This window comes from Hydractinia symbiolongicarpus, chromosome 14 (genome assembly GCF_029227915.1).
Source record: "Hydractinia symbiolongicarpus strain clone_291-10 chromosome 14, HSymV2.1, whole genome shotgun sequence".
In the NCBI taxonomy this organism is placed as follows: Eukaryota; Metazoa; Cnidaria; class Hydrozoa; order Anthoathecata; family Hydractiniidae; genus Hydractinia; species Hydractinia symbiolongicarpus.
This window is the reverse complement of record NC_079888.1, coordinates 6,910,115-6,922,930: the sequence shown is the minus strand read 5'-3', so window position 1 is coordinate 6,922,930 and position 12,816 is coordinate 6,910,115. Positions and strand designations below refer to the sequence as shown.

Here is a 12,816-nt window from a genome sequence, read left to right as displayed (position 1 = left end):
CATGCTTTAGTTTTTGATTTTGTTCTTGAATTTCCGCGCCCGAAGGCGTAGGAAATTCTTTAAAACCGTCGTTTTTTTTTATTTCGGAGCATTTTTTGAGAAAAAATCGACCCTGGGATTTCACGTTCCTCTAAGAGGAGGATAGTATTGGTATTAACTGACTAACTGTTAACCCTGTCCCAAATGGTCAATTGCAACGTCACAGATTTAAACTTCGCACCCAACTCCCGGAAGTCATCTAAAGACGTTTCAGGCCAAAATTGGTATTTGTTTTCGACAAAATTTGGCACAGTTAGCAAAAAAAGGATGCTGAACATAATAATGACATTAAAATTTTGATTTTTGTTACCTAAATGCCATTTTAGGCCAAAATTGGTCCAAAAATTAAAACTACTTCATTTTAACAAAAATTGGCACAGTTAATAAAAACAGTATGCTGAACATGATGGTGACATCAAAATTTTGATTTTTTGTCAACTAAATGCCGTTTAAGTCCATAAACGTTTCAATTGCAAGACTTTCAACCATGAATGATAGGCTGTATTTTTTGTTAGCAATTTCTTTAAAAATATGAGTTTATTATGACACGTTTTGTTTTGTTTGCGTTTGTTGTAAGATGTAATGTCACTTGTGTGCTTTATCTTCAGAGTTTCATGCACCAAACCTCTTCGAATGTTTGGCACGATAACACAACGAATTAGCAGGTTGTCATCAAATATTTTGGTAGCGAGCGAAATTCTTAGAGCCCCCAGGGCTTTTTGTCTTATTTTTTAAATGTGTGATGAGTTATTAATTCCACTCACTCGAACACTCGGAAGGCTGAAGATGTATCTAAAGTTAATAATTAGAAAGGGGAAGGGGGTGTAGAGGATGTTTATTTCGAGAAAAAAGCTTTACGGTTCCTTCATTCATTAAAATGTGACGGCAATGCAGCATTGTTCTTAATTTTTATCTTTAGACTATACTTTATCATAATATGCAAAATTTAAACGAGATAATTAGTAACGCTTTGCTTATCTGAATAAATTAATAAATAGGGTGAAGAAGGCAGGCCAAAATAAGTGCAGGAAAGTTAATTTAGGAAAAAAACCCAAATTATCTATGATGGCAGTGAGAACGGCGGTGTTCCAAAATCCAGATATACGACAGCAACCTTAAAGAGGCTAGTACCGTCCATTATAACAGTCGACTTTTATGTAAGCTGGAAATTACCAGCCCATCTCGCACTCCTCTAAAAGAATTATCAAATCAACAGGAAATGAATTGTCGGCAGATATTTATGAATGGTGAGTGTGCATATAATTAAGGATTTGCATAGTTTATACACGTTATTAAGTATCTTATGATATACAAACTTTGCGTGTATGCTGGAAGCGGAATCAACCTTATTTTTCCTTTTTTGTGATATTGGAAACCTTCGCGCCGTGTTCCTAATAAAAAAGGAAAAAGCGGCCTGGGACGAGGCTGAATTGTGATTGGACGTCGGTAGGGATACGACAAAAGCCAACAGGATAATTTGTTTTACTGCACTCAAAAATTAACCTGCCTTAGGAAAAGGAAGAAATTCGACCGGGATAAAATTCTTTCTATTTATATAAAAACAACCTTTTCCCGGTACTCGTTTTTCTCTTGTCCCGGTTTTGTCCCGTTTCGACTTGCACAGGCCTTTACTTAGCTATTATTTATTACATGCTTTTTTTTTACAATATTACTATAGCCACGTCATAACAAAACATACCTTTTTTCACTTTTAGGCATATCTCTTATGGAGTTATATGTGGGACACAATATTCGTGTATGGTTTTCGTCGCGTCGTAATGCTTTTCGTCGTGTCGTATCTTTCTTCGTGGCATGGTTTTCTTTGACTCGTATAAGTTTTCGTCGTGTTCTATCTTTCTTCGTGGTGTGGTTTTCTTCGCAGGGTAATAGTTTTCGTCGTGGCGTGTTACTCTTGTTGGAGTGATCTCATGTTTTGTCGTGTCGTATGTCACTTCGTGTGGTATTTCACTTTGTGGCGAAATAGTTATGCTTTGTTTACACGGAATTACTAATTTCGTGAAGCTTTTACACAATATGTTCTACTTTCTTTCTAGTTGCTTTGGTCTTTCTACTGGGTAGAGCTGGTTACATTTTTAGCTATAGAAGTGAAATACGCCATGAAGTGAATTCCGCCGCAAGGTGAAATACACCGCGACGAAAACAAATACGACTCGACGAAACGTAAAACCACCCCACAAAGAATGATACAACGCGTAAAAACTACACCACGAAGAAAGATACGACACGACGAAAAGCATTTACGACGCGAAGAAAACCATACACGAATATTGTCCCATATATAGCTCCATAATCTCTGGCCGTGTAGTTCAAATGATCTGCTTATCGCGTCGGTTCCATTTCCAAGAAAATTTTAAAACGAGGCTGATTATAAATTGCATAGTGTTTTCCCTTTAAAATTCGATAAGCAAAAATGTTTTGAGGTGCTACAGCGGTGTGGTACACGAAATGACATGGAAAACAGATTATGCTGGTTATTCTTTCTAATAAAATGACATCTAGGTTGTTATAATTTCTCAAACGATCTACATAACTAGCTGTGAGCTACAAAATAACGATATTTTACTTCTAGTTTTTTATTTATATCAGCTTGTTTGCTTGTGACACAAGTATTTTCCTATAATAGCTAGTCTAACTATAGCTAGCTATAGCCCAAGTCTGCAACAGAAAAAAAATTTTTTTTAGCTAGCTACCTAAAAAGAAAGTCAAGTATTTTCAAAAATTCTAGAATACACCACCTCAGCAGTTATGGACAATAATTTTGACCGCAATTTATTATGGGCGAGTAAATGTTACCATAGCCCCGGGTTAACCAAAGCCATGCAAGGGAAATTGGGGAAATGGCACATTGTGTGGGCCATTGGATGTTGCCGGGAGTTGTCTAGTAGAGCACAGGCCCTAATTGGGTCTGCATACTTCAAAATGAGCATTAAATATTCTAGGACTCTCCATCTAAGCCATATGGCCCTTCCTGGAAAAAATAGACTGGGTTTATCCCTTGATATTTGTGAGGCTAGGCATGTATAATATGCACATCTATCTATCTATCAAAGCCAGTATTAGTGTCACACACAAACACACAAGTCAACACTATTTGTTAGGTTCAAACAGATATAAGTTATTGCCACAAACGATAGGTTTTAATCCATAAACGCTAAATAAAATACAAAACTTTACTTAAAACAAAAACAAAAAGAGTAAATAATAAAAGAAAGCAAAGAAACACACGAAAAGAACTAGATATAGAAACATAAAAACAAAACAAAATATCTTAGTAAACCAGTTCACTAAACCACCACCAAACAACACCACACACAAGCAATACACACATAAAGTAAAAACACAAAAATGTAAAACGTAACAAACTAATAATATAAAAACAAAAGAACCTCACAAGTAACATAATGGGCAGTTAACAGACATAAGAACAGAGGAACAAGACAGCAATAACATACATTAAAATGCTAACATGTAACATAAAGTTAATGACTTGTAACATGTAAAATAAAACTTAAACGGATCCCAAGGTACTTTTACAAGTTGGACTCATCTGAAAGATTTGCATGAGAAATGCTAAATGATATATTTACTTTTTGTTAAAGGTAGATAGATAGATGTGCATATTTTACATGGCTAAACGAAAGCTCTCTACAAAAAATTATTTTTTTTAAAAAAAATTAAAATAATTCTGCATAAAGTTCTTTATGAACGATTATTTTTTTTTAAAAAAATAGAAATAATTCTGCATATGTTCTCACATAGCTGAGCAATCAAACGAAAAATAAAATGTGCATGATTTTTATCTCAAAGGACTTTTTATTTGAGAAGCAAGTTGTGCATGATTATTATTTTTAAGGACTTTAATTTGACACACAGGTTGTGAAAGTTACTGATTATTCAACATGTCACACATTTGTGTATGGTTTTTATTTCAAAAGGATATATTTTGGAAGGCAAATAAAATACCAAGGTGTGACTATAAGGCCTTAAAAAGTTATGGAAAAAGTTGAAGAGGGAAGGGAGAGGGTGCTGCATCACCCCTTCCTCTCCAGCACGAATAGGATTAAGGGCGGTAACAACCTTTGTAATTTGATAAGGCACTCAGCATTTGCCGAGGTAATTACCGACATATTTTCAAACCAAGTACCTTCGCGTTGGCAATTATTTAACGTAGTAAAATCGCACATAAAAAGTCACTAGGCATTGTGTGATTAGACATGTAAAAAATAGCCGAAGATATAACAGCGGAAAAAAGTATTTGTTTTTCTGGAGCATAGTTCAGTTGCCTCCTACGTCTGTTCTGTGGAAAACATTCTTAAAGTGGAAAATAGGCTTTAAGCAAACAAGGTAACTTTTTCCAAGAACAAAATTACAGAGATCACAATAGGTTAAAATCACATTATATATATATACTCCCACTGCGAAACAATTTTCTCATCAGTAAGTTAGGCTGCCTATTCTGTAAAGTACAAAAGTTTTGGTACTTGTGAAATTGGTAATATGATAGATCGTAGACTAAAGGTTAAGGATATTATGTCATAGCCATGCAGTGTTGCCAGCGAAAAGAGATGTACAGTTCACAAAAGAAGTGAAATCACGTAATTTAGACGTTCACATAATACAAACAGTATATATACGCTAGCTTTATATGCCATAGAGGCTTTCAGACGAGTTTGGTGTCTTGAAAAAAACTCAATTTTGGCTTAACAAGCCTGCATCCTTCTTAAGAATTGAAATACACCAATAATTTAACTTGCAGCCCTACAGGAACTCACTGTTTGAAAAACAGAATATGTCTGTACTTACTAAAACAGGAAACAGCTTAAGAACATGCAGAAACGTACAGGAAACAAACAGAAAATTATCAAAAAGTCAGGCAAAGTAAATTACCATAGGTGCTGTACAATGATGCATCTCTTTTTTGTGACAACATGGGTTAGCAGGCTTGGTGATAAAATTTATGCCACACACAATGAATCACACGCATAAATTTAATTGTACAAGCAATCCATTTGTCATAAGAAAAGGTTGCGCAAAGTTTTTGTTGTTTTACAATGGCTGTATATAATTTTTAAATTTGATAGAAATGCACCAAGATTGCAACCACACAAAGGATCACCTTTGAGAGCAAGTTTTAGCTTTATACATAGTATGCATTTACTGTCACAGCCCTGTGCATCGACCTGAAAGCCGAGCTATACATTGATTGAAGGACACCTTTTTTATGCCACTCTATATGTCTTGTCGGCCTTGTTTTAAAGGATGCTAAAAAATATTTTGCTTTGTCAAGTTTGTTTTAGAATGTTTGTTATAGCCTCGCTACTAGCAAGAGGCTTTGGGAGAAGATTAATACATTTTTTGAATTTTTGTTAGTTAAAAAAAGTGAGAAAAAAATTATGTTGAGTTTTTAATATATACATCTTTGTTGTAGAGAGAGGAAAATCACTTAACTCCTTTTTATATGTAGAGTCTTTAGTTATTTCGGTCTTTAAAAAGTCGACTTTCCTGATCTAAGGGAAACAAAGTCAATGAATAAAAAGAATAACTTGTCTGCAAAAAAATATTAGTTAAGGTAAATTTTTAATTTAAACCCCCAGAGTAAAGGAGAATATAACAACCTGACCCCCCTAAATTCGTTGTGGGTCAGCAAAATCAGGACTTTCAATTCACAGGGCTGCTATCATTCTTTTAACTTTTTTGTAATGCCTTTGTGCTTTTCTCTTTAGGTCATCATTAAATAATCAAAACAATGGACGAACTTCCACCTGGTTATCACAGAGAAGAATTGAATCGATGTGTTTGGGAAGTTCCTCAAAGATATACAGACCTAAACACTATTGGTACTGGAGCTTATGGACAAGTGTGGTGAGCTAGATTAGTTTAATTAGCTGAAGATAATTGAAATAATTTAATAAATTAGATGGACAGATTCCAATATAACATGCCAACTTCTCATGCATATACAAGAACAATTTTTTAAGTTTGTTTCTACAAAAAAACTTTGATTTATTGTTGAAAAACCCAGATTCTTGATGTTTTCATAGCTTAAAAGTATATCTTGCTTTTATATTTCCAAAGTTTTTTTGGATCATAAATCTAACTTTTTATTCGAACATTCTAGCTATTTTTATATGCGCCTGTTGTTTTGCTTGCTAGAGAAATGCCCCTGTTGTTTTGCTTGCTAGAGAAATGCTCCTGTTGTTTTGCTTGCTAGAGAAATGCTCCTGTTGTTTTGCGTGCTAGAGAAATCTTTACACACTAACCAAAAGATCAACTTTTCTTCGGCTTAAGTCAAAAGTAAAATATTCACAGTTTTTATAAAGGCAAAGTCAGTTCATAAGTGGAGCATTAAGCATTAGGCTTAAAGGCATCAAAAATAATTTGTTTCTTCTGCATAGGCAGTTAAAATATTTACATGCAAAAAACGAGTGGACTTTCTTTTAATCTTAAATATATGTGAAGTGTAAACTGTTCACAATCCTAAAGTCAACGTTCAGTAACACTTTTACAGGCCTTACCAGCAATTGTGCGCGCCCACACCCACACACATTTGTATTGGCGTTTAATGATTTGAACTCCAAGAACATCCATTAAATGCCTCAGGCGTGCATTCGTTGCATGCAATTAAAACTTAAAATTGGTTCTGCAAATCAAGTATGTTTATGATAAACGTTTCTATCTTATAGTTTCAAAAATAATTTAATTCCTTGTTAGCAAATGAAACAATTTGAAGATATTTTTATTAATCCAAAACATTTTTTAAAATGTGTGTCACAACCGTATTGATTTTTTTTGACGAATATCTAGGACTGTGTGATTAAAATATCACCAACCTACTTCGTATAAATAAATAGACAAAACAATTTTGAAGATCACTTTTCAAATAAAATATTAAACGAAAATTTATCTCAAATTTTTGTGTATATATCAGTAAAAAATAACAGAACTAAAATGACGTAAAAACACAAATCAATGTTCAAAAATTGATGTAATAAAATCAAACTGGTTTGATTTTATTAGATCAATTTTTCGTCAGCACAATATTATATCAGAGGAAATCGCCAACTGCTCAATTTTCATTCATTTCAAATGTTTTTATGCACGTAAAAGAGAGTAAATAGTAGTGAAGAGAAACGTGATATAACAGATATTTTGTATTGCCAAGTATGTTTAGAATGTATTCCATTCCCAAGCAAGAAATGGTATTATATGCTTCCCTTTCATTTCTGTGATGGAGCCAATCTTTTACCCATACAGTTCTTTCTTTTAACTTTTCTTTCTTTTCGTGACAGAATGAAACTGTTTAAAAAGATTAAAGGTGAATTTTTATAGAGCAGCATTATCCCCCTCTGCGATTAAATTGCCTAGGTGATTTACTTGTGCAAAAGAGAAAAAAAACGCTGTCAGACACAAGAAAGTTAAGACTGCAAAAGTCACTAGCTGAGATGCTAGGTTCTTGTGTTTGGAGTTCACAAGTTTACACCCCCACTTGTCTCCAGCATAAGAAAATATTGATACTGAAGTAGAAAAAAAATTCAACCACATGCCACAACAAGCCATAACATTTCTTGACTTGCAAACATTGCACGCCAAAATATTTTGCGAATAACCACACAACATCATTTTGGTAAGGCCTGCGTTCAAATAACAGTAAAATAGTGCTAAAGAGACATCTTAGGATAAACTTGTGCATTAATTATAGTGATATTATGGCAATATTATCACATCCTTGTATTTGTAGCCTTTTATGACGTTCTCTTCTAAAGCATAGTTTTAACAACTCTTTTTTCTAGTTCTGCAACTGACAGTACTTTTGGCAAAGAAATAGCGATAAAGAAATTATCACGACCTTTCCAGTCAGTTATGCACGCTAAAAGAGCTTATCGTGAAATGCGTTTGTTAAAACACATGCGTCATGAAAACGTTAGTATGTAATGATAGTTCCTGAAGCGTTATGGTCAAGGAAAAGTTTTTTTAAAGTGATTTACGTAAAATAAATGCTTTGAATGATTTAGGTTATTTCCTTGTTGGACACGTTTACACCGCAAAACGATATCAATAATTTTCAAGATGTGTAAGTGTTTTCTTTTAACTTTTAAATAAGCACGTTTTTTTATAACAACATTTTTACACATTTCATGTTTCTGACTTTTAGGTATTTAGTAACACCCCTCATGGGAGCAGATTTAAATAACATTGTCAAAGTTCAAACTTTATCCGATGAGCATGTTCAATTCCTAGTTTATCAACTTCTGCGTGGATTAAAGGTACATTTTAGTATTAAATTTTTCATGTTTAAAGTTTTTTATTCGGCGAGGTTTAAAAATTTTTTTACATTTGATTACATTTTTATCTTTAGTACATACATTCTGCTGGTATTATACACAGGGTGAGTTGCATATCTGTTACTGTATGAAACATGCACACTTCCTAACATCTTTACGTGATTTCTTTAATTTCTTTATAGGATCTAAAACCAAGCAATGTTGCTGTAAATGAAAATTGTGAATTAAAGGTAATACTTAATGAAATAAAAAACCTTTTTAATTAATGTTAAGAAGTTTTACTGACATGGTTTTTTTAGGCCAGATATAATTCGAACTTACAAAAGTTTTGTTCTCATTTTTGCTCAAATGTAACTGTTGTTCACGTAGATGATCGTACAATCACAAATAAAAATATAAATTGCTGACATATAACTGAAGTTTGCCAATAAGAAACAGGTCATTGGCATTTCAAATTAAATAGAAAGGCTGTTATACATAATCCTGTTAAAATTTTGTCCAATCATTTCTTCTTAATTTTTTTTAACACTTGCTGCTAATACTGGATAAGGGCCAACAAATTTGTCAACTATCACCCTATGCAGCATTGTGGTAAAAACAACACTAAGTTTTACTTCAATACTGCTTTTAAAAACCTTGTGCATTTATTCACTAAGAATATTTAGCAAGCTCCATAGTGATAAAAATTGCTTTAAGGCCACTTTTAAAGCTTATACCTCCCACGAGAAAAAACAAGTTGAGCTCATATGTCAGACCTTTCCTGGGATTTTTTTTATGTTTTTAAACATCTTTATTAATTATTGAGATAAAAGCTTCATTTATTATGCGAATAATGACGTCATTAACTAGGTTTTATTAAACATATTAAACATTATGGTAACTAAATATTGGCCTTAGCAAAACTGTTAAATACAACACCTTCACTTAGAGCTAGCTCTAACTTTCACATTCAATAAATACCAATGCTTTTAATGCTGGCTAGTATAAACAAAAAAATATGCTGTGAAATAATTAGTAGTTCTCTTCAAATTTAGTTAACCAAAATGTTTAATTAAAAACCAAAAAATTTTATTTAATAAAAAATGACCCTTAACCATAATATTGATATACCATCATCAGCCAAAAAGGATTTTAAACCATTCTTGCTTCTTATTTAGATTTTGGATTTTGGATTAGCTCGAATATCAGACGATTCTATGACAGGATATGTTGCTACGCGATGGTACAGGGCGCCTGAAATCATGCTAAACTGGATGCAGTACAACTCACAAGGTAATTTATTTTTTTTATTTTCTAAGACATATACTTAAAATATTCCACAATAGTAAAATAATCAATTCACAAATTAAGTTTAGCTTTGGATTTTATTCCTGTATAAATTTCCTTCTTTAACCCTAGAAGGCCTAGGGCGGGAGAGGGGCATAGTCCTAAAGAGTCCAAAAAACCCTGAGCTAAATGGAGTTCGGAATATATGTTGATTTTATACTCTACTTTTTTAGTTGACATTTGGTCGGTTGGTTGCATTATGGCAGAACTTTTAACAGGAAAAACATTATTTCCAGGAAATGATCGTATCTTTTCAAATATGTATATAGTGATAAATAATAAAATACTAAGCTATGTTTGGTCATTTGCCAAACTGTTAATGTTATAAATTTACCAGAAATCTAATGTTGTTGTTAACTTAACTAGCGGACAGATATTGATCAGTTATTCAAGATAATGGAAGTCGTGGGCAAGCCAACAGAGTATTTTTTGCAAAAAATTAAAAGCTCAAATGTATGTATGGCATATTAAACAGTAAACGTCTTTACATGCATCTACACATCAATAATTTTTACTAACATATTGAATTTTTTAACCCAGCTCAGCATCAGATACCAATAACAACTTAATGCTGCAACTCTGGATATATATATATATATTTTTTCGTGACCTGAATATTTTGAATATATGAAGCTTTAAAAAAAATACCATCTTACTGAAAAAGGCTAATTCTAGTATGAATTGGATGTCCACTCTGCTTAGGCACAACTATCAAACAATAATCAAGACAAAATCTTGTGTTTTTAATTGCTTTTAGATGTAAAATACTGGACTGTTATACACATGTATTTCATTCACCATGATAGTGCTTTGAAATAGAGATCAAAATTGGTGTAATGGCTGTAGTTCTCTTTAACTGTTTTCACTTTCCACTTAAAATTTTTCTTAGACCTATTGTTAATCTAACATTTAGGCACGTACATACATTTTGTCAATGCCATCTTGCGAGAAACAAGATTTTAATGTCATATTTCCAAATGCAACTCCATTAGGTATGTTTGTCATAATATTCACTAAAAATGCTATGCCAAGAGTATGAACAGTAATATATACAAAATCCTCTTCCGTTGCTTAGATCTTAAGTTAAATTACCATTAATGGTAAACCAACTTAATGTCAGTATTTGTATCGATTATAAGGATCGTATTTGTATGTTAACACACAAGAATATCATAGCACAGAATCTGTGTACATCACGAACGAACTATAAAAAAATTGGATATATGTTTTCTGTGATTCATTGAGATGAAACCGATTATATCAGCAAAATTATCCACTATATATTTTTTTTGTTTCTAGCGAAAGATATTATGCAAAAAATGTTATTGTTGGATCCAGAAGAAAGGCTACCAGCGCAGCAGTGTCTCGAACATCCATATTTTGCTGCATACCATGATCCTGATGATGAGGTATAGATGGACTGACTGAGTTAGTAAATGAGTGATTGAATGAATTTTTGGTTGAATGGATGAATAACTGAATGAATGAATGAGTCATTACTTTATCAAATGTGCTAAAAAAAATTTATCAGTCTACCAATGAAGAAAAACGTTTTCAAATTATAGATTTTATGGATTATTTTCTCCTAGTGTATATTTATTTAACACAATTTCAGCCTGATGCATCTCCATTTGAGGAAGGTTATGCAAGCGAGACCAGTGAAGTCACCATTGAATCATTAAAGGGTAAGTCCAGAGGTTTAAGAAAGCATTCAGGAGCTTTCACACAATCAGATTTTGCTTGACTTGCATGATCACCTTTTTTGAGATTGAACACCTTCTATTTTTGTTATAAGTCCATAGTTCTTTATTAAAATTGACCTGTTAACCGTTCGGTTACTGTTGTAACTGTGATAAAACACAAAACGTACAGAACAAAAAAAATGTTAGTATAAAAATGGCAAGGAGGAAAATTACAATCAACATTGCAGATAGATTAACTAATGTTTTGGCAAGGAGGAGTGTTTTTGGAGTGTTGTATCAGATGTGAATTAATATAAGAAATTCCTGTCTTTATCTAATGTTTGTAGGCTTTGTTTAAGTCATAATTGTCAATTTTGTTACATAGTGTGGAAACATCCCCCCTCTCCCCCCTCCCCGAGTTTAGGTATCTCCATTAAGTTTTAAAGCCTATCCCTCCCATTGAATGATGCTAATTTTTATCTGCATCAGTATGACAAATTTATTTCATTTTTATTAAATGGTAATTTTTTATCTTCCCTGCCCATTAAAGGATTCCACCAATTAATTTCCAAAATTTCTGGTCCCTTCAGAGTAAAGGCTAAAATCATCTAAACTCTGAGTAATTGTTAGAGGAAGGGGTGGGAAGGTAGGGGGTCATGTTCTGTGTCATTTTGTTTGTTTCTGATTAGTCCATTTTCTTACAAAACCTTTTAAAAATATTACCACTTATCTGTTCAATTGTTGTTATTGAATAGTATAGATATTTTCATGTTATGAACGAGCAAGTTTATTCTAGGCTACGTTTCGACAGCTACAACTATTGCTTGTTTTTATGCATATTATGGCTGATTACTCAAAAAAATAATCTTAGTTTGTTTAAACTAAAACCATAACTTTTTGCAATATTTTAGAAATGATGTTTCGTGAAATCAAACAGTTTGTTTATACTCCTTCACCAGAAGATATGATGTAAATGTTACAAAGAAGAAATAAAGTGAGGGGCACAACCATGTTACATATGCTGGAAAGAATTCTTTAAACATTATTTTGTGGTTGACCTTTCTACTATAACTGTCAAGATAAAAAAATTATCTACTCTTGCCTTGCTTATAAGAAGAATGTATTTCTTTATAATAAACTTTCCAAATCTCATTTCGATTTTTGTCTCTGTATGCATTTTCACTGTTATTTTTATTATACTTTTTTTTTAATCTTGTATATACTGAAGAATGCAAAAGAAAAAAAATCTGTTTTCACTCTTCATTAACTTCCCTTATCCTAGTTCAACATCACTGGCTGACTTTAAAATCAACTCGATTCGGGCTGAGCTTTTTGGGTGCTCTTTAATGCTGGTGGAGGGATTGATTAGCCCCTCTCTGTAATTTCTAAAGTTGTTTATTCAGCACAAAACTTATTACAAGTGTTTCCGAGACCTTAAGTAAAAACCTGTTAACTTCCCTAAGGCT

General features: G+C 32.7%; 1 protein-coding gene across 1 annotated transcript; it reads left to right on the top strand.

Annotated features, from left to right (window-relative positions):
- Window positions 1-5,784: 5,784 nt before the first annotated feature.
- LOC130625445 (mitogen-activated protein kinase 14B-like) lies at window positions 5,785-12,606 on the top strand. The gene is made up of 13 exons (XM_057440544.1): window positions 5,785-5,922; window positions 7,851-7,980; window positions 8,073-8,131; window positions 8,213-8,324; window positions 8,417-8,446; window positions 8,525-8,572; window positions 9,500-9,614; window positions 9,842-9,913; window positions 10,042-10,121; window positions 10,582-10,660; window positions 10,968-11,077; window positions 11,284-11,353; window positions 12,262-12,606. The coding sequence occupies exons 1-13, from the start codon at window positions 5,807-5,809 to the stop codon at window positions 12,321-12,323; spliced, it is 1,083 nt and encodes a 360-aa protein (XP_057296527.1). The 5' UTR covers window positions 5,785-5,806; the 3' UTR covers window positions 12,324-12,606.
- Window positions 12,607-12,816: the final 210 nt, after the last annotated feature.